Below are 22,977 nucleotides of genomic sequence, written 5' to 3' on the forward strand. Positions count from 1 at the left end.
ATTTATTTAAAAAAATTAAGGACACTGTCTAATGCAGGTTTTGGTTTACTTTTCGATGTTATTTTATTTTGTTATGTATTGTAATTTTCAGAATGGTTTGCTTGTTCTGAAATTTCAATTAACGATTATGAATCTATTTGTTTTACGTTATCACATAATTTATACAACATATATATATATATATATATGAATGTATTTGAAAATAAGGAAATTGTAGAGAATCAAAACAAGCATGAGTCGTGATTGGTTAGAAAGGATGGGTACAAAGATTTATTTGCTGGAAAAACAAAAAGGGGATACAAAGTCTTACTAAATAATTTTTTTTTAAAATAAATTTTTTTTCTTAGTTATGAACAGATTTAACTGAAATTAGCTTGTTTCCCAATGTTATGCTTCATTTATTTAGATAGAAAATATTTTTTAATGAAAAATATTTTTTATAAAAAAAATTAAAAATATATTTTTTTATATTTGGTGGTGGTGGTGATGGAACGAAGGTGAAAGTAGAGATTGTGACATAGTGGTGGGGTGATGGCGGCAGTGATGATGGTAGTGGCTATGGTGATGGTAGTGTGACAGTGAATGTGAGAATAGTGGTAATGGTGTTGTGAAATTAGTAAAAAATTAATTGAAAAAACATTTTTTGTTTTTTAAAAGTAACAAACAACAAACTTCGTGGGGGACTAAAGGAAGAAGATGAATGATGGATTGGGTGTGGTAAGGCATAGATATCTTAAAATGAGTGGTTCAGATTTGTTAAAGGTATAATTAGATTTTGGATAAATTAAAATGAATGGTTCAAATTTGCTAAGAGAAAGATGGCTTAATGTCTAAAATATCCGTGACTAAGAGATCAACAAACAATTCCTTATTTATGCCCTGATGTAATTTAATATGGGTCTTATAACACTTTCTTAAAACAGGTTCTTTCACATTTTATTTCTTCAAACAGGCTCTTATAACATTGTAATCAGGTTTTTGTAACATGTAAGGGAGAGAGTGAGAGTGAGAGTGAGAGTGAGAGAGAGAGAGATGGTTGTAATTTTTTTTTAATCTTCCACGTTCTTCAACATTTTTTTTTTCAATTACTAAAACTTATTTGATTGTCTCAAAATTATATATTTAATTATTATAAAACAAACTTTTTAATTAATTAATTAATGTGTATTTGATTTTGTTGTTGAACCAAATAAAATAAAATAAGATTGAATGTATATTTAGCTTTTGTTGTGAACCTTAAAAAAAATAATAAATAAATAAATAAGTTGTTAACATTAAATATATTAAAAAAGAAAGAAAAAAGATTGAAGGTATATTTAGCTAAAACCTTTATAAAAAAAAGAAGAAGATTGTTAACATTAAATATATTAAAAAAGAAAGAAAAAAGATTGAAGTTATATTTAACTTTTATTGTGAACCTTAAAAAAAAAAAATTGTTAACAATAAATATATTAAAAAAGAAAAAAAAAATTGAAGGTATATTTAGTTTTTGTTGTGAACCTTAAAAAAAAAAGTGGTTGTTAACATTAAATATAAAAAATAAAAATAGGGATTAAAGTGGGTGGGAGAAAATCCATACCCATTAAGAAATAGGGAAGATGGTACCCATGGGAAATAGGAAAAATTTAGTATAAAAAAATAAGAATGAGAAATTAATATCCACTCCATTGTCCCCCATTGCCATCCCTAATAACTATGCATTTTTAAACTAAAATAAACACTCACCAACTAGGCCTAATTGATACATATATATGCTTGGGGTGAATAAACAATAAATAAAGTGGATATAGAACAAACAAAGAATACAGTCAAATTCACGAGTCTTCACTCAAACTCCTCCTATCCTAGTCAATTTTCAACACTCAACTGTCGGTCGGTGTTGCGAGCGAGCGTGATTCCTTCAATCTCTCCGCCCCCACCCTTCTCTCTCTCTACTCTCTCTCCTCCGACAAAAACACTCCAATTTTCCGCCATCACCGCTTTCTTCAAGCCCCACCAGTCCCCCTTTTCACGCTCTCTCTCTGAAATCTATTCATGTTTGATTCGATTTCTAGCCACTTTTCCTTTTGTTATTCGGTTTCTACTTTGCTCACTCAGCCAAATCTTCTTCCATGATGACTTTGATTTGTACATAAATTCTCTACATTTTTTTTAAAATTTTATTTTCTTATAAAGGGTTTTTGTAGTTGAAACGGAACAGAAGGAAATGGTGATTCCCAGGAAGATGTTTAATTTTTTAGTGAGGAAAGATGTCAGGAAAATTCTCAAGCGTAAGGACAGTGATGCTGGTGAGAGCGGTAACACTTTTTCCATCCAATTTTCTTGCAGTTTCTTTGGTTGGGGTTCTGGGTTTTCACCAATTTTCTCATTTTTATGCAATGCAGTTGTTTTTATAGTGGTCCTTTGCTCTTTTTTTTAGTGGGTATTTGTTTTATTTATTGGATTTGATTGGTCTGAAGAGGAATTTGGTTTTTGAGAAGGAACATGAAAGAGGGTTTAGTGTTCTCTGTTTGTAGCTTGATGTTGTTCTATTAGTTTTAACAGACTTAAAATTCTTTTTTTTTTAAATTTTTTTTTTAAAATGTAATTTTGTTTTGGCATCGATGTGAAGTGCATTTGGCTTGGCGTAGTGTGCTGGTGTTGCATGTTGTTTAACTTTGAAACTTGAGCACAAAACTTGAAATAAAAAAGAAAAAGGAAAAGAAAAAAAACTGTGAAACAATATTCTACTAGATGATGAAATAGGGAGATTTTCCAAAGTAATACCTTATCCAGTATTTTCAAGAAATTTGTCTTCCAAGTTCATTCTAATTTAGAGCTTCCCTTGCAGCGAGTCAGACCAGTAAATGTGTTACGCCCCCCTAAATAATAACAATAACCCATATGATAATATTCTGTAGAATTGATCACTACCATTATATTTAACATTTCCATTTATACTCCTTGATCATACAAAAAATGACATATGCGTGTATACATTCATAAATCTTAGATCCTAAATCTATAACATATGATATGTGTACATGAATTGAAATAAAAGAAGAATTAAATAAGTTTATGTCCTAATGGTTGCATCTTTCCAAGTCAATGCTTGGGTACAACAAAATGAGTTCAACTCAATACAGCCAAGGCATGTACAAAAATAATTACATCAATAGAAAGCAAAAGAAGCTTTTGGTTCTAAGTTCTCCTAAGCTATGTCCTTGGTGGAGGCATGCCATCAGCATTTGAAAGTTGTTTTTCACATAGGGTGAGCTAAAGTTCGGTAGAGATATTTTAACATAATGTATAAACCTTAGCGAAGTCATAAGGTGAATGCATATGCATGCCATTTGTCAACGTTTTACATTTCCATTTCAAAACAATGCCATGGCATGATTATATATCAATTCATGAAAAAAAAAAATCATTTTATATCAGAAAACAGGGTAGTGGATATAAAATACTAAGAATCTCTAGGTACGTATCTACCAGTAGGCTATACAAGCACTACCAACTCCACCCTCATCATCAATAGATACATTCATTTCAAAACCCAACATCTTTTCCCTTTTCTTTTATAAACCAAATAACAATGATTTTTGAACAAAACCTCCTTTATTTTCAAAATAACATTTAAGTAAAGAAATTCTATATTTCAACATATCTCAACCATAAACACATTCCCATAACCTTTCTCAAGCACCCATTTCAAAACCCTCTTTTACATTTCAAAATCAAACCCTAGGTTTAATTCAAAATCTCCCAAATCACTAAATTCTTTCAATGAACAAATAACTGGACTAAAAATCATGCCAAAGGTTGAAGAAATCCCTACCTCAAGATTAGAAGAAGAAAAGAGCAAGGGTTGAAGTTTGGCGGAGTAAAAAACAATATCCTCTCCGATTAAAACGAAACTTTCTACGAGCTCTACCTTTTTTACTAAGAAACTAGGGTGGAGAAATCAATGAATTGAGAGTATTAGGGGTTTTACGGCAAAAACTAAAGAGTGTGTGAAGAATTTAGGGTTTGGAATGTTTTAGAGAGAGAGAGAGGAAGTGAAAAAGTGATAAAATCTCCCTTTTTCCGATCTGATATACGCATAGATCGCTCGAGCGTCAGACACAATAAGTGACACCACTCGAGCGACCAAAACACCACTCGAGCGACCAAAACACCACTCGAGCATAAGAAATACCGCTCGAGCTAATATACCCCACTTCCAGAAGTTTGCAGACTTGTAAAAAAATACTGGGAGATTTCAAAGACTGCTCGAGCGATCAAAACACCGCTCAAGTGAACAAGAAGTAAACTGGACGGCAATTCCTTTGAAAAATTAACTCTTAACCTGTTTCAAACACAACAATAACTCCCAAACAACCAAACTCAGTTAGCAATAATAGTAAGAGGTTATAAAAAATAGTTAAAGGTATGGAATTCCTTATTTAAGAACATGAAAAGGGTCGGGTCTGAGCCTGAACCGTTATAATCTCCTTCCTTAAGAAATTTCGTCCCCGAAATATTAATCAAAGCAATAACCACCGGATTTAAATCAAATTATTGACCATCCACACTTGCTACAATGATAAATAGAGTCTTTCAACACAAAATATTATAGTTCAACTTTCCAAAACATTTATAATGTTTACATTTCACAACATGAATAAGATTTTCAATACAAGCCTCAAACATCAACAAACAGGTCCGAATACTTCTCACGGACTTCCACCTTACGCTCCCAAGTCGCCTCTTCAACCCCATGGTGTCGTCATAACACCTTAACCAATGGAATAGTCTTGCCTCTCAAGACTTGATCTCGCGTATCTAACACCTGAATTAGTCTCTCCTTGTACGAGGCATTCTCATCTACCTCTAACTCGATCCAATCTAACACGTGTGAAGGATCATGTTCGTACTTTCGGAGCATATAGATATGAAACATGTCATGAACCCCGGAAAGTTGGGGCGGCAAGGCCAAACAGTAAGCTATCTCCCCAATCCACTCTAGAATCTCAAAAGACTCAATAAATCTAGGAGACAACTTTCTGCTCTTCCTAAATGTCACCAAACCCTACCTTGGTGATATTTTAAAAAACACGTGATCTCCCACCGCAAAAGATAAAGGTCTCATTCTACGGTCAGCATACCTTTTGTGACGAGTCTAAGCTAAAACCAACCTCTTACGAATAAGCGCGACCCTTTCTGTCATTTCCCGAACTAACTTTGGGTCTAACACAGGTGCATCACCCACATCGGCCCAACACACAAGAGATTTACACAGTCGACCATAGAAGGCCTCAAAAGGTGCTATATCAATACTCGCCTAAAAATTGTTATTATAGGCAAACTCCACCAAAGGTAAATGTCTCTCCCACCACCCCTTAAAGTTGAGAATGCAAGCCCGAAGCACGTCCTCTAAGATCTGAATGGTACGCTCGGACTACTCGTCAGTCTGAGGTTGATAGACAGTGCTAAACGTCAACCTAGTTCCCAATGCATTCTGTAGGTTCTGCTACGACCGAGCCGTGAAAAGTGGATCTTTATCCAAGACAATAGTTACAGGAACCCCATGAAGTCGAACTATGTCCGTAACATAAAGGTCAGTAAGATAATCTGCCAAGTCACTTGTGTGCATAGGTACAAAATGTGTTGATTTGGTTAACTGGTCGACTATTACCCACATAGCATCATTACCCCGTTGAGTCATCAGAAGACTCACAACAAAATTTATCGTGACATGCTCCCACTTCCATTCGACTGTAGGTAAGGGTTGCAACAAACCCGCTAGTCATTGATGCTCGGCTTTCACTTGTTAACAAGTAAGACACCTTGAAACAAACAAGACTACGTCTCTTTTCATCCCCTTCCACCAAAATTGGCGACTAAGGTCATGGTATATCTTCGTGCCTCCCGAGTGTACCACAAGGTGTGAATGGTGGAACTCTCGGAGTACCTCCTCTTACAAGATTCTAGCACAAAAAGACGATCTAGATACCTCACACTGTAGTCAGAATACATGTCCAAGCCCTTCTCTACCTTTCCAGTAGCTATCTTTCCCCAAATAGATTCCACTTCGCTATCACCCCACTGTGCTTCTATAACTCGGCTAACTAAGGTAGATTGTGCAATTGCGGTAAATAAGGTGGCCAACGCAACGAATTCGCCCATGTGCAAGTCAAACTCGCCAATAATGCCCAACATCTCGCACTCCCAGATGGCAATATGAGCTACGCTGCTTATAGATTTCCTACGCTGCTTATAGATTTCCTACTCAAAACGTCGGCCACTATGTTGGCCTTTCTCGGATGATAGTGTAACTCGAAATCATAATCCTCCATAAATTCCATCATTTTCTTCTGCCTCAAATTCAAGTCTTTCTGTGAAAACATATACTTCAAACTCTTGTGATTGGAAAACACTTAAAATCTCTCCCTGTATAGATAATATCTTCAGATTTTTAAGGCAAAAATCACTGCCGCTAATTCTAAGTTGTGAGTAGGATAATTTATCTCATGTGCTTTCAACTGACATGAGTCATACACTTTCACTTTCTCTTCTTGCATCAATACACAACCCAAACTTTCTCGAGATGCATCCCAATAAACCAAATAACACAAGCCCCTCTCCGAAATAACCAATATTGGAGCAGTGGTGAGTTTAACCTTAAGCTCTTGAAACGACTTTTCACAAGTCTCACTTCACACAAATTTAATTTCCTTCTTCGTCAAGCTAGTCAAAGGTGAGGCCAGTGTAGAGAATTCTTTTACAAAATGTCGATAATACCCAACTAGGCCCAAGAAACTTTGGATCTCAAATGCATTTTTAGGTTGTTCCCAATCTTGCACTGCATCTATTTTGGATGAGTCTACAGTTACCCCTTCTTCGGATACCACATGGCCTAAGAACTTAACTTCTTTTAGCCAAAACTCACACTTCTCGAACTTAGCATATAACCAATGTGCTCTAAGCAACTCAAATACAACCCGTAAGTGTTCCTTGTGTTCCTCCTCGGAGGGTGAGTAGATTAAGACGAAGACAACCATGAATCGATCTAAAAACTCACAGAGACTCTATTCATCAAGTCCATAAACGAAGCCAACTCGCTGGTCAACCCAAAAGGCATCACTAAGAACTCATAATGGTCATAACGCGTATGAAATGCCGTTTTCTGAATATCCTCCTCTTTCACCCTCAACTAGTGATACATTGACTTCAAATTAATCTTAGAAAAACGAGGGTTCAGCTGGTCAAATAGATCATCTATTTTTGGTAATCGGTACTTGTTCTTAACAATTACCCAGTTTAACTTCCGGTAATCGATGCACAGTTGTAATGTGCCATCTTTTTTCTTAGCAAAGAGTCGGTGCTCCACAAGGTGATATACTAGGGCGAATAAAGCCCTTATCTAACAGCTATTGGAGTTGAATTTTCAGCTCATGCAACTCGATGGGAGCAAATCTATACAGTGTCATGAAAACTAGTGCCGTGTCGGGCACTAAGTTAATGGAGAATTCAATCTCTCGATGGGGTGGCAAACTGGTAAGATCTGCGGGAAAAATGTCCGGGTATGCACAAACTACTCTCGGCAAATCTACTCGGACCACATCACTTTCATTACCCAAGAAGGTTACAAGGAGGAAATTAAGCTCGCCCCGACCACGAGTCATATAATGGCGACAAAAATTTATTAGCTCGGTCTCTCAGAAATAAAAACAATCACCACTCAAGATGTATACCATAACTCTCCTACGGTAACAATCTATGATGGCACGGTACGAAGATAGCCAATCTATACCCAAGATGACATCGAAACCCGACATGTCTAACAACACGAAATCAAAAGGAAGTCGGCGACTAACTGCTATCTTACAACTATGACATCCTTGGTCCAAAACAATCTTATCCCCAACTGGTGACTCTACCCTAAGCGAAGACGCTAACCAAGCCATTTCTAACCCCAAAATCGTTGTGAACGCAGACGAAATGAAGGAATGAGATGCACCAATATCAATGAACACATTGGCAATAGAGTTGAACAACAAAAAGTTACCTCTCACAACAAAAGGTACTGGCGATTGGTCCGACGTAGCAACATACACAAGTCCTATGGTCTCTGCTCTAGCTGCTCACCCCTTGGAGCATAGGCTTGGTACACGGATTGAGCCAAAGAAGCTCCTTAATTGGCCCTCAAGGCCTGTGCTGAATGGGTAGGTTGATGGCTCCGTGTCTGCCTCAAACTAGACGCACCAGATGTGCCACTTGCTTGATGGCAAAATCTCCTCAAGTGCCCCGACTGCCTACACTGATAACAGGTAGGCGGCTGCCCTATTCCTTGACTCTGGCTTTGAGGACAAGCCGTAGTCGGTGTAGACTGTTGCCCTCCTCCTTTCTACGGGAAAATTGAAGACTTGTGGCCCAACTGATCATACTTGAAACAAGTGAATCCACCCTAGCTACCTCTCCCTGAACCCGAACTTGGTACAGGAAAGGTGGATCTAAATTGTGCTGCCTGGGACTGCTGTGGGGTGGAATCCTTTTGTCATTTGTTGTCCCTAACATCTCCCTGAACCTCCTGACTCCTCTGCCTGGAGCCCCTCATCCGCTTCTCCTCTGCTTGGATCACAGTCTCTAAGTGAGCCGCCACCTCCACAAGGCAACCGTGATCCTTAATCATAGATTTGACCACCTTGAAAAGGAGTCCGGTCCTCAATCTCTTCTCGAACTCAATCCAACAGCGTTCCTTCGTCGCTGTAAGTTCCGGTGTAAATCTAGATAGGCTAGTAAAAGCAGCCTCAAACTCGGCTACAGGTGTGTTTAGTTTCTTGAGCTTCAAAAACTAATCTCTCAACTTCTCCCTAGCAGTTGGCGGCAAAAACTTATCCTGGAAGGTGTTGACAAAGGCCTCCCAAGTCACCCCGATATGTCCTTGTACATACTTTCACCATTGATCTGCATCTCCTTTCAGTTAGAAAGATGCTAAGGTCATCCTCAGTCCATCTTCCTTGATGCCAAGTATCTTGAATGTCTTCATCATTTGCTCTAGCCACTTATCAGCCTTCAGTGGCTCCTTAGGATCCCCAATAAACTCATTCAGATTCGACCAAAAAAACTCCATTTTCAAAAAAAACGACCCTATCTCAGCAACATGGGCCTGGACTTGACTCTCAACTCTGAGATTATCCATGGATTCCCGCAAAGCTCCAGTCATATCGGGGGCTAAGGTGCCCATGGCTTGCTGGCTCGGCTACGTTGGTCTGACCAACTCTCTCCTCTTGTATTGAAATTTCATCTGGTATCAGCACTTCTTGCCGCCTAGGCCTGCAATGCTTACCACCACCACGTCCACGTTGATGTCCACGCCTACGTCCAGACATCCTAATAAAGGCAACACAGTAGATTAGTACATTTACAAATGTGCCGAAGCTAATTCACTAATGTCTTAATATGGTAGACCTATGAAGCACGGACAAGGACACAGACACGCATACGGACACAGGACACAGCAATTTTTAAAAAATAGGGACACGGACACGACAGGGGACACGTCAGATTTTTTAATTTTTTTATAAATATTTTTATTTTAATACACATTAATTATTTTGTTTATTTATTATATTTTTTAAATAATATATTTCTTAAATAATATATTTCAATTAATTTTTTTATTTATTTTACATACATGTGTTTATAATATGTATTATATATTATCTTATAAATATATTATATGTATATTAACTATTATATAATATAATAGTTATATAATAATATAATAGTTATTACATAATTATAATAGTTATATAATAATAACTAAGTAATGTCATCTTTATAACTATTACAATAATAATAACTGAAAGTATTATTATTATATAATAATAATAGTTATATATATTATATATATATGAATCAGAAGATGAAAGAAGATAAGACGCGACAGAGAGACAGAGGAAGAAGCGATCGATCGTGATCGCGAGAGAGAGAGAGAAGGTGAGAGAGAGAGAGAGCTCGTTGAAGTCGAAGGGCGACTGGATCGTCAAAGTCGAAGGGGATGGAGGTCGAGGTCGATGGCTTACGGTGGTCGAAGTCATGGAGGTCGACAGCGAGTCGACTGGACAGAAGTCTAAGTTTGTTTCAAGACCTTCACTCTTCTCCTTTACTCTTCTTTTTTGCTCTATGTCCAGATTTGGACACGCGTGTCTCCACCGTGTCTTCGTCGTGTCCACTGAAAAAAAAAAAATTAAATTAAAGGGACACGCCACCCAGCGTGTCCCGTACGTGTCCCCGTGTCAGATACCGCCATGGCATGAAATCTGCCGTGTCTATGCTTTCATAGTGGTAGACAACAAGTAATTCACTCCATATAAGCACAAACGAATTTCTTTTCTAGATAATGATTATCCCGCGACATTACTAGAGTTCTAGTTAGGAATAGCAGTGATTAAGTGCTCTTCTAATAGAACTTCCAGAAACTCGTAGACCAAATCCATATCTTAGAAATTAAATTCCATACTCATCTAATCATATAAACATGTTATTACATAGCATACCAGGTCTACTTCTAATATAATCTAGCGAGATAACCTATTGTGGTAAAAACCACATCCTACTTTCCCAAAGTATTCAAGCCTAGTAGTTTTGATATGAAGTTGTAATGCCTCGAAATAATAACAATAACCCACATCATAATATAACGTAGAATTGATCATTAACATTGTATTTAACATTTCCATTTATACTCCTTGATCATACAAAAGACGATATATGCGTGTATACTTTTATAAATTCTAGATCCTGAATCTATAGCATATGACATATGTACATGAATTGAAATAAAAGGAGAATCAAGTAAGTTCATGCCCTAATAGTTATATCTTTCCAAGTCAATGCTTGGGGTATAACAAAATGAGTTCAACTCAATACAGTTAAAGCTCAAGGTTTGTACAAAATAATTACATCAAAAGAAAGCAAAAGAAGCTTGTGGCTCAAAGTCTTCCCAAGCTATGTCCTTGGTGGAGGCATATCATCAGCACCTGAAAGTTATTTTCTACATAAAGTGAGCTAAAGCCTAGTAGACATACTTTAACACAATGCATAAACCTTAGCGAAGTCATAAGGTGAATGCATATGCATACAGTTTGTCAATGTGTTACATTTCCATCTCAAAACAATGCAATGCCATGATTATATATCAATTCATGAAAAAACTATTCATTTATATTAGACAATAGGGCAGTGGATACAAAACACTGAGAATCTCTAGATACGTGTCTGCCAGTAGGCTACACAAGCACTACCAAAATCATTTAACGGTACTAACCATAAGGATCGGCATTTAACCGCACAGGTTTCTAGACTTTCATCAAGGACACACATGCCAACATAATAACCACAACCACACCCCCTAATCAGATTTACCAAGGTATTCATCATTTTTCTCAAAACAATACATTTTCAATGCTTAAGTATGAAACAATGCTCAATGCAAGATGTATAAGTAATTAGTTTGAATTCACTTAATTTTCATGCAATTTCTACAACAATCAAAGCTATCCTTCACCGATAGCTCAAAACAAATATTTCTATTCAACAGATAATTTTTAACACGATATAATCTCATCTTTTTCAAAATGGAGCGATATCACATGTCTAACTCCACCCTCATCATCAACAGATACATTCATTTCATTCTTTCAAAACCCAATATCTTTTCCCTTTTCTTTTATAAACAAAATAGCAATGATTTTTACACAAAACCTCATGTACTTTCAAAATCACATTTAAGTAAAGAAATTCCACATTTCAACATATCTGAATCATAAACACATCCCCACAACTTTTCTCAAGCACCCATTTGAAAACCCTTTTTTTACATTTCAAAATCAAACTCTAGGTTTAACCCAAAATTTCCCAAATCACTAAATCCTTTCAATGAGCAAATAATTAGACTAAAAATCATACCAAAGGTTGAAAAAATTCCTACCTCAAGATTAGAAGAAGAAGAAAGCAAGGGTTGAAGTTTGGTGGAGTCAAAAACGATATTCTCTCTGATTAAAACGAAGCTTTCTACTAGTTCTACCTTTTTTTCCGAGGAACTAGGGTGGAGAAATTAATGGATTGGGAGTATTTGGAGTTTTAAGGCAATAACTAGAGAGAGAGAGAGAGTGTGAAGAAGTTGGGGTTTGGAATGTTTGTAGAGAGAGAGGAAGTGAAAAAGTGACAAAATTTCCCTTTTTCCGATTTGATATACGCACAGATTGCTCGAGTGACCAAAACACTCTCGAGCACACAATGACCCCCTCCCAGAAGTTCAGACATGCAAAAGACCGTTCGAGCGCAAGAAATACTGCTTGAGCGAAGATACCCACTCCTAGAAGTTTTGCATACCTGTAAAAAAATACTGAAAGATTTCAAAAACTGTTCTAGTGGCCAAAACACTGCTCAAGTGAACAAGAAGAAAATCGGACGGCAACTCCTTTAAAAAAATAACTCCTAATCTATTTCAAACACAACAATAACTCTTAAACAACCAAATACCGCTAGCAGTGAGAGTAAGAGGTTATAAACAACAGTTAAAGGTATGGAATTCCGGATCCAAGAGCATGAAAAGGGTTGGGTCTGAACCGGAACCGTTATAAAATGAGCGGCCCCATTTAGCCAGGATGGACGTAGTATTCTAACCTTGGGGGGAAACATAGATATAAGAAAAAAAAATTAGTGACCGTGTGAGATGCAATATCAATTTCTATCAACGCAAAATGTGAAAAATATCACAAAACTATAGCACTAGATGCTTTTTGTCAACATATATGATCACAGAAATATAATCAAAATACAATAGGATATGTGACTAGATAAATTAGAAATCATCTTCCATCCTATTTTCACCAACACTTGGCACAACTCAGAAATTGTTGACAATTTTTAGAACTCAGGATGTTCAAGGATATCAATTTTATAGTTTTGTAATTGAAATTTCAAATGCAATTTTTCTTGCTATATGAAGTCATTGGGATAAAATTTATTACAAGTTTGCAAATATTTTTACTTTGAAAAACCTATAGCCATCCTTAGGATCTGATTCAGAGCTAATAAGAACTAACTCCATCATATTCTCGTTAAACTGGTTCAATTTTTGAAGAAGAATTGAAGCAAAAGAAAGTTTTGAAATAGATATGGAGACAAGGAAGAAAAAACTGAGATTGAATTGAAGAGAGAATCGGAACAAAGAAGAAGAATAAGAAAGAGCACAATGCATGTGGAAGTTGATTTTCTCCACATGGTTGACCTTATGTTTTGGGCCACAAATATGGGCAAAAAGGGTACAAAAATTACCTTCCAAAGAAAGAGAATGAACTACCAAATATTGCAAATATTTTTAATTTTGAAAAACCTATAACCGTCCCTAGGATCTGAATTCGAACTAAGAACAAATAATTTCATCAGATTCTCCTTAACTGGTTTTATTCTTGCAAATATGAAGAAGAAGAAGAGCCCAAACAAAAGAATAAGAAGAAAAAAGAGAGAACCAAAACAGAGAAATTAGAAAAGAGGAAGAATTGAAGCAAAAGAAGTTTTGAAATAGATGTGGAGAACAGGAAGAAGAAACTAAAAATGGAGATTGAATTGAAGAGAATCAAAACAACAAAAACAGAAAAACTGAAACAAAAGAACAAGAAGAGAAGAGGTAAAATCGAAACAAAGAAGAATAAGAAAGTGGGAGAAAAACGCAAATGGAAATTGAATTTTTTATTTTTTCCCCACATGGCTAACCATGCGTTTTGGCTTACAACTATTAGAAAAAAGTATACAAAAATTACCTTTCAAAGAAGGGGAATGAACAACCAAATATTTTTCTAGCAGATGTCGCCTTCATATTTACGGGAAATGGCTAATGGGAAATTATTTATTTGAGTGGAATTGTGCTTTATTTTTTCTGCAATATGGAAAAGTCTAAAGTGTCTAGCTGAATGTTATCATAAAATAAAAGGTCAAGTGATTTAAAATTTTTAGAAAAAATCTGAAGGGGGCAGGTATTAAATTTATCAAGGTTTTTTTAAAACTTTGGGGTGGCAATCGCTTATACCAGTCCCCCTGTCCATCCCTCTGTTTAACTATAAACATTTTTTCTTTTCTTACGCTGGTTTGAACTCACGCACACAAAGTTATGAATTATTAAGTTAGACTTTTGTTGCTTGGATGGTTTCAATGAGTGTCTTTCCTTTGTAGTATTAGTAATGAATTGAATTTTGGACTATTGGATTATTGACTTGTGCCCTTTAGAACTTTGGTTGAAGTCAGGTCATCCTTTTCCTGCCAATATCTCCTTTTCATCCCAAATAAAATACAATAAAATAAAAAATGTGCATTGCTTCCTTTCCGTGCTCTGACGATCTTTCTTCATCTTCCTTGTTAATTTAGGAAGAGCACTGGAGGAACTGCGAGCTTCTTTGTTTGGCAAATTGCGTTTGTTTGGAAGTTCAAAACAGCAACAACTGGGACCCACTGCTGCTCTTACGTTCAACTTTTTGGTTTCCGTTAGCATTATTTTGATGAACAAATTGGTTAGTGCAGTTACTTTTTCTTCCCTTTTATCTGACACTAAATAATTAACAGTTTTATAAATGTTAACTAACTATTTTTATTTTTTGTCCAGGTGCTTGGCAAAGTCGGGTTCAACTACCCTATTTTCCTCACTTTTATTCACTACATATGTAGCTGGTTATTGATGGCTATTCTAAAAGCTCTCTCTATCCTTTCTGTATCTCCTCCGTCAAAGTCAACAAAGTATTCTTCATTATTTTCTCTTGGTATAGTTATGTCCCTCTCTACTGGCCTTGCTAATGTTAGCTTAAAGTATAATAGGTGAGACACGGCATCCCTCTTCACTATGCTTAGTTGTTTTCATCTGATTTTGTGTCAAATTTTGATTATCTACATTTCTCAGTGTTGGTTTTTATCAGATGGCTAAGATTGCTGTAACACCGACAATTGTTTTAGCTGAATTAATTCTGTTTCGAAAAAGAGTTTCTTTCCAGAAGGTAATGTTATTATTTAGCACAAGTAACTTCGACATTTACTAGGAAGTGGTTCTCATACAGTTTTTCAATATTGAATGCTTTATTTATGTATCTAGTTGTATGGATGTGTAAATAAGCATTCCTTGATTCCACATCAACTATTCATTCAGAGTGTCATAAGGATGAGACATATTGATGGAACATCTAATGGGTTCAATCTAATAGTTTGCTGTAGCCTATAACTTTGCGAGGATTATTTTCTGGCTCTCAGCTATTTGATTTTTTTAATGCATTTTTACAATAAATAAACAAATTTTCTAAATCACATCCATTGATCAGATGGGAACAATTTGGGATTACTAGTATCCGAGATGACCTTTTGTGCTTAGTTACTAACATCATGCTTTGTTATACTTGCACTTATGTCTTATTTAAACAATCAATGAGGCCAATATGGCGATAACATGACACAACAAAGTCAGAGATGGATGGCTTACTGTGATCCAAAGTGTTAATAGGCCTTATTGAGGCTAATACAAAGCACATCGAGACTTTAATTTTTAGGTGACACTCCTGAAAGGTTTGCGCATTATAGTTTGAGGCATGTGCATCAAGTGCACCTTGTATGCCTTCTGCACATAAACATATGAATGCACATATGAAAAGCTTGTCTTGGGCTATTATTAAATTTAGTTTAATACATGGTTTAAATAAAAATTAAAAAAAAAAATTATCCCCTTTTGTAACTATATTCCATGGGAAAAAAAAGCAAGTAAATGACCAAGGAAAAAAACAGCTAAGGCTCAAGTGAGAAGTTCGATAACTTACCCTAAAAATGTCATTCTTACCTTTGATGAGAGCAAGCTTTCTTTTCTAGAGTGAAATGTTCTACGCCTTGTGGAAAAAAGTATTTAGACCGTTCTTTTTTGAATTATGAAGTAGATACTTAGTAATTTAACAAGTCATATCTGTCTTGTATAAGATATTTATACATGTAAATACATCGACATGTAATGCTGCTTCTTTCTTTGTGTCTAACTTCTATTTATGTGTTTGTATTTCTGTAACTTGGATATACATATTTGTCACATAGAAATGAGGTTGAGAATAGAAGTAAGGGTGCATAACAATTTGATGCATAGAATAACTACTTGCCAGAGACTCGAAATTGGGAAGTTGATTTATACTTTCTAGGTTTCTTGGTTGACCTTGAGTTGTTACCTGTCTACTTTCCATAGGTGTTCTCAATTCTCACTGTTTACCTTGTTTGTGCATTAATGGGTCCTACTTAAATCCTTCGCTGAAAACCGTCATTTTTGTGACCTTTAATTTGAATACATTGAGGTGCTTTCCAAAAAACTTCCACTTTCAGAGTGAATTCATACAATTTGATTTATGAAACCGCCTATTCATCATATTTCTTCTATTTTTATTTTTAAATTGTCATTATTTTTGGTCTTGATCTTATGAGAAGCAAACTAACACAAGATGTGGAGTACCTTCCAAGAACTCTGAGCACTCTGATTCTATATTTTTATTACCAGATCTGCAGTATACTGGTGTTACAAATATACTAGATTTGTACGCATAATACACTGAGACCAAGGGTTGGCATAGTGGTTGAGGCATTTCTCTTGCTGGGTGTGATGCCCGGACTCGTGTCTTCTGCTGCGCAATGCAGCTTCCACTTCCCCTCTTCCCCTCCTACTGGTTGTAAAAGAAAGCGCAATACACCAATCATCCCACTCCTTGAGCAGTTGAATGTTTGATTTTAAATATTTCCTCCATCTGATAACAAAAATATGTTGTTTCCTCACTTGCCATATTTCTTATTCTCTGTTTAGGTTTCCATTTTTGTACTTACTCTTGTATCAACTGGTGCACTTAATATTGAAATGTTGTCACTTTTGTTTTTCAGGTGCTAGCACTTACTGTGGTATCCATTGGTGTTGCTGTTGCTACCGTAACTGATCTGCAGTTCCATTTCTTTGGTGCTTGTATAGCAGTAGCATGGATAATACCCAGTGCTGTCAATAAGATAATGTGGTCCAATCTTCAACAACAGCAGAACTGGACTGCCTTGGCGTATGTTTTGCATACTTAGTGTTTAATGGTTCTTGATCTTCATTTACTACTATAGCCATTTATGCAGGTGTCTTTTAGCTAAGATCTGTAACTAATGTGTAGGTTAATGTGGAAGACAACACCAATCACTTTGTTCTTTCTAGTGATTTTGATGCCGTGGCTTGATCCTCCGGATGTCATTTATGGTGTCATTACCTATAATTGGAGCCTCTATAACTCGGGAATTATTGCCATGTCTGCTTTCCTTGGCTTTTTGCTTCAGTGGTCAGGTGCTCTAGCTCTAGGGTGAGTGATATCTGTTCTTATTTTACCTATTTCATCATGACTGTCGAAATCCCAAAACTGCTAATCTCCAATGCTCTTAACTTGGTCACCTTTTCTAAATTTGCTTTCGCAAGTTGTAGGGTTAGAGAATTGGGATAAGACTATTGAATTAAGATGTTATACTAAGTGAGTTTTTCCATGGAGTTTCTTATATACTGGCTGCCTTATTTACTGAAAACAATAAAAAATACTAATAATAATCAGTGGAAATTGGTTCATTATGTCTTGTATTGAGTGTTCTATTTTGGTGTTGGCCTTGTAGGCTTTAGGTATATTATTCATTTGGACGGGGAAAAAAAAATTGTTATTAGAATTGGTAAAGCCAAGACATGAAAAGTTTAGTGAAACCAACTTCGATAGTTTCTTCACAAGTCCCCATATTGTTGTCAATTTTGAGCTACATTGAAATGGAGAAGCACCATTGTTGTCAATCTTTTTGTATGATTTCTGTTTAAATACATCATATAACATCTAAATATTAGTTTGATTTAAGGTGATTTTACTAGTAGCGTAGGGATCAACTTACTCATAATGTGAAACATTTTAGTCTTACACCCTTTTAAAACTTGTCGTCATGTCTATATTTCAAAAACTGACCATGAAATTACATATTCCTCCTACGCAAATCTTGCATACCGAATTTCATGACTACCGGAGATCATGAATTATCTCCTCTATATGCCAATGTTTTTACTATAATATCTGTTGTTAAAATCCACCTACTCTCCACCTACTCCTTACCTACTACACACTCACCTTCTTCTATATATAGGAATCATGACCTTACCTACTACACACTCACCCTCTTCTATATATAGGAATCATGAATCATTGTAATAGATCAATAAACATCAATCAATAATACATAAATTTTTACATGGTATCAGAGCAAGGTTAAGACCTTAGTATTTCTCGCTTCACCGGCGGGCGGCAACCTCGCCTTGGCCGCCCGCCGGACCTCAACCTATTCCGCTTATTTTCTACACATACCTTGACTTCTTCAACATTTTCTTACACCCCTCCTCCGCTATGTCGGCGGCGGCACCCGCATCATCGTCTAGCCTCTATCGCCGTTCACCTCGCCTCTCACATATCCGTGGTTGTACTCTTACTCGTCGTCGTCGTCGTTGGCGTTTCTGGCGCTGCTTTTCTGCTCGTCACTGCTGTTTTTTTCCCGATTTGCTCTCTCTCTCTTAGCCATGGATTTGGGTGTGGGGTGTAGAGCTGTGGCTCTGTTGTTGGTAGCCATGTTTGCTGGCTTGAAGGTTTCAATGGCAGCAGTGTACAAGGTTGGGGACTCCGCTGGTTGAACCATCATTGGGAATATTGATTACAAGGCCTGGGCTGCTTCTAAGACGTTTCATGTTGGAGATGTCATCATTTTCGAATACAATTTTCAATGTCACGTGTTGCAAGTGCCCCACAAAGAATACCAAGCCTGCAGAAGTGTAAGACAGTAACATGCATCTTCACATACAGCTTGGGTAATGTGTAACTGTCAAAAGCACAAGCTTCTTGGACATCCCTCTCTCTCTCTCTCCATGGACCCAACATCATCATCATGCACCCACTCTATCTCCCTCTCTCTCATCTTTTCCCACTTTCAAACCCACTTTAATCATATCTCTCCTTTCTCTTAATTTATTTCATCCACGTTCTTTCACCCTTTTCTTTTATTTTAATATATATATATATATATATATATTTTATTATAATGTATTTTCCCTATCCCTTGTTAGTAAGCATCACCCGTTTTCCATTCTCTTATTATTATTTATTTTATATTCCACCAAAAAAAAAAAAAAAAAAAAAATCACACTGCTGTTCTTTCTTATCACCCATCCACAAATATTTTTCTGTATTTTCTTTATCCATTATTTTCTTTTATTTTATTTTTCTTATTAAACAAAACAACACCACAAAATAATACCAACAACATTCCACAACCTTGTCATTTTATTCATATCAGGGGATCAACCCCGATCACACTTTTACATCAAAAAAAAAAAAAAAAAAAAAAAAAAAAACCCACACAAACAAAAACAAAACTACCACACCCACAGTGGGATTTTTCTTCTCTACTCAGCCGCCGGTCTTTTCTTCTTGCCTCCGTCCTGGGTGGTCCTTGCCGGTGTTGCCTCCGTGCTTCCTAGACCACCAAGCAAGTTGCCTTCTCCCTGCTCCTCCACTGCAGCATATGGTGGACCTCCAAATCGGAACATAACGGTGGCCTTCCGCTTCAGTTCCTTATTTTCCGCCTTTAGCACACTTATCTCTGCTCGCGCATCCTTATACATGCGTTGGAGCAGAGCCAGTTGGGCGTTTAACTGCTGCACCTCATTTGTCCTACTCTGCAGCCGGTGCGACAAGTTTGTGACCGCAGTCATGGTTTCCACACATGACTTCAAAGTATACTGATTCGCCTCAATATCTGATTGCGCTGCCATTCTTTGCTCCACAGACCGCATAGGAAAGGTCAACGGAGCAAACTCAGGGGCGTTTGGTTGAGGTTCAAGGGCAACCGCACCGGTTATCTCTCTTGTGGACTCGTTGAGGTCAGGAAAGAGAGTAAGCAGACCACGGGAAGAAGAGGCCATGTTCTGGGTAGCTGGACGGGAAGAAGAGGCCATGTTTTTGGGTTGCTAAGTGTTTCAGAGAAGCAGCGATTACCGATTGGTACTGTCAGACAAGGTTGGTTACAGAGTGTTTCAAGATTTGCAGCTCTTCGAGACAAGCTCTCTGAGAATGCAGAGGTTTCAACTGGTTTGTTATGCTTCCAAGCCTCAGCCTCCGCTTCGCTTTATAAAGACCCTGACGAAGAGGCCGACACGCGTTCTGTCGGTCACGTGCATCGCCGCGTGTCTGGCGCGCCTTTTGATGGCTCGCCGCTCGATGATTTCTGTCGGGCACATCTTTTGATAAAGTGGGCGCGCCTTTTGAGGGCGCGACTTTTGCGGGCTCGATATATATATCTACATGTATATCTTTTGGGCAGCCTATATACACACTCATACAGTGTCTTCTACATCGGTCCGACATGACCCTATAAACTGTCCCGACATTAATTCCGGTTAGCTCCTTTATGGGTCCGACAAGACTCTGTAAACTGTCCCGACATAGATTCCGGTTAGTTTCTACAAGGGTCCGACAAGACTCTGTAAACTGTCCCGACATTGATTCCGGTTAGTTTCTACAAGGGTCCAGCAAGACTCCGTAAACTGTCACAACAACTGTCACCACATTGTCTGCTACAACGGTCCGACATGACCCCATAAACTGTCTTCTACAACGGTCCGACATGACCCCATAAACTGTCTTCTACAGCGGTCTGACACCGCCATCCAGTGTCCTCTACACCATTATGACACCACCATACAGTGTCCTCTACAACGTTATGACACCACCATCCAGTGTCTTCACCAATGGTCTGACACGACCATACAGTGTCACCTATCCTCTTTTATTTTTATGTATTTTCTTGTTTTGTAATTCTCTCCAAACTCAAGTTGGCTAGTTCCTATCCCCCTTGAGTTTGCGGGGGGCTGTTAAAATCCACCTACTCTCCACCTACTCCTTACCTACTACACACTCACCCTCTTCTATATATAGGAATCATGACCTTACCTACTACACACTCACCCTCTTCTATATATAGGAATCATGAATCATTGTAATAGATCAATAAACATCAATCAATAATACATAAATTTTTACATCTGTCCAATTTGGAGAATTGTGTAGATGAGGGACCTCTTGATCTGCAATCGACCTGAGATTCAGCATGCATAATTTGGGATTTACTAAATTCCTCATCCATATGCTCATGTTCTTCCCAACACGGTTGTTCACTTCTCGAATGCACCCACTCTTGCATAAGAGTTTATTGCTTACTGGTTTTAGTAATTCAATGATTTTAAGTGCACGAAAATAAAACACAGAAAAGTATACAAAAAGTTTATTGTGTTATTAAATTCAATTTAGGTGTCATGTGAGTGGCACTTAAAATATCACTCTTGAATGCACCCCCGCTCTTGCACAAGAGTTTTTTGCTTATTTTTTTAAGTAATTCAATGATTTTTAGTGCACGAAAATAGAACACAGAAAAGTATACAAAAAGTGTATTGTGTTATTAAAATTCAATTTAGGTGTAGTGTGAGTCAGTTAAAATGTCACAAAATGCACTTTTTGTGTTTTATGAATTAGTTTTTAGAATGTGAAGATAGTAGTTTGATGTATAACCATAAAATTTGGATGCAGGGCAACTTCTGCAACCACCCATGTTGTTCTTGGCCAGTTCAAAACTTGTGCCATTCTTCTCGGAGGCTTCATTCTATTCGGCTCCAATCCAGGCACAACTAGCATCTGTGGAGCACTGACGGCTCTTGTTGGTATGTCTTTCTACACTTACCTTAATTTACTTCCCAAGCAGCAATTGGCGAAAGCAACTTCAAGACAAGCTCCGTACTCATTACCAAAATCTAAGCTCAGCAAAGAAAACGGGGACACTTATGAGGGAAATAATGGCGAGGAATGTGTCTAATACTAGGTTCGACTGCGGGAAGGTAAACCTTTATACATGATAGAAGTTTCCACTAACGTGGTTGTTTTATTTTATTTTATTTCTGATTTAGAATTTTTGGCCCTTAGTATTTTGAGAATAGAATTCTTGTTGGTGTCATTAAGTCTGACTACTAACCTGTGAATGTCTTGATTACCGTTGTTGGAGCAATGTAATCATATCTTTGTGGGACAAGCTGTTCCAAATGGCTTGTGTGCGTATCATTCTAAATCTGTCATGAAGGTCACTCTTAGAGTGTACATTGTCTATACAATTATATGATCTGGAAATGTTTACCTTTTTATTTTTTTCCCTTTCAAAGCCGCTTTAAATGTTACCTTACTGGGAAAGGAAGGCTTTTGAATTTTCATTAATGTCACCAAAATTTTGGTCCTTGTAAACTTATTTTACTATGAACTTTCACATTCATCATATTGATCCTTGTAAAACATGTCTAGCACTCACTGTTACTTTTAATCAATTGTTTATAGTCATTTACACTGTCCAACAATAGCAAAATGAACACAAAAAGAACATTAATTCAAATTTATTTCTCTCTCCTATTATGCTTGCTTATAGTCATATGTAAATTTGATTTTCAGTAAGTTTTTTTGTTGCATCAAATAATGTCACATTAAATTGATGTACTCTGTCACCAACAGTAAGCTTCATCGTAAATCTATTTATGACAATTCTTGGTCAAGATTATCCTGTAAGGAGTTTTGATGCTCAAGAACACTCGAGGTAGGACCTTCCTCAGTTTATCTTTCGTCAACTGCTCCCCAATCTTCTTGTAGGCCTTTCCGGCAATGGGAGCAACCCCCCTTCTGTGGGTTGGATCCATCGATCACCCAAATCACTTGTGCATGCCCCTTCTACCAAATCAGAACTCTAGTATAACATTTTTTGTGGCCTAAACTTGTGATCGATTCAAGTTCAGCAGATGACCTCTTGTTTGGGCCTGCACTGCCCAACTTTTTTTTGAAAAAAATTGAGGCGTTACAATATTATTGGAAG

The 22,977-nt window shown here is 37.0% G+C and overlaps 1 protein-coding gene across 1 annotated transcript; it reads left to right on the plus strand.

Annotated features, from left to right (window-relative positions):
• Positions 1–1,773: 1,773 nt before the first annotated feature.
• LOC114312667 (nucleotide-sugar uncharacterized transporter 2) lies at positions 1,774–22,409 on the plus strand. Its single transcript, XM_028258939.2, has 7 exons — positions 1,774–2,297; positions 14,395–14,537; positions 14,630–14,838; positions 14,921–15,014; positions 16,912–17,078; positions 17,181–17,363; positions 21,660–22,409. Exons 1-7 carry the CDS (start codon positions 2,207–2,209, stop codon positions 21,940–21,942), a joined length of 1,170 nt encoding a protein of 389 aa, XP_028114740.2. The 5' UTR covers positions 1,774–2,206; the 3' UTR covers positions 21,943–22,409.
• The last annotated feature ends 568 nt before the right edge of the window (positions 22,410–22,977 follow it).

This window comes from Camellia sinensis, chromosome 4, assembly GCF_055761805.1.
Source record: "Camellia sinensis isolate YWXY chromosome 4, ASM5576180v1, whole genome shotgun sequence".
NCBI lineage: Eukaryota > Viridiplantae > Streptophyta > Magnoliopsida > Ericales > Theaceae > Camellia > Camellia sinensis.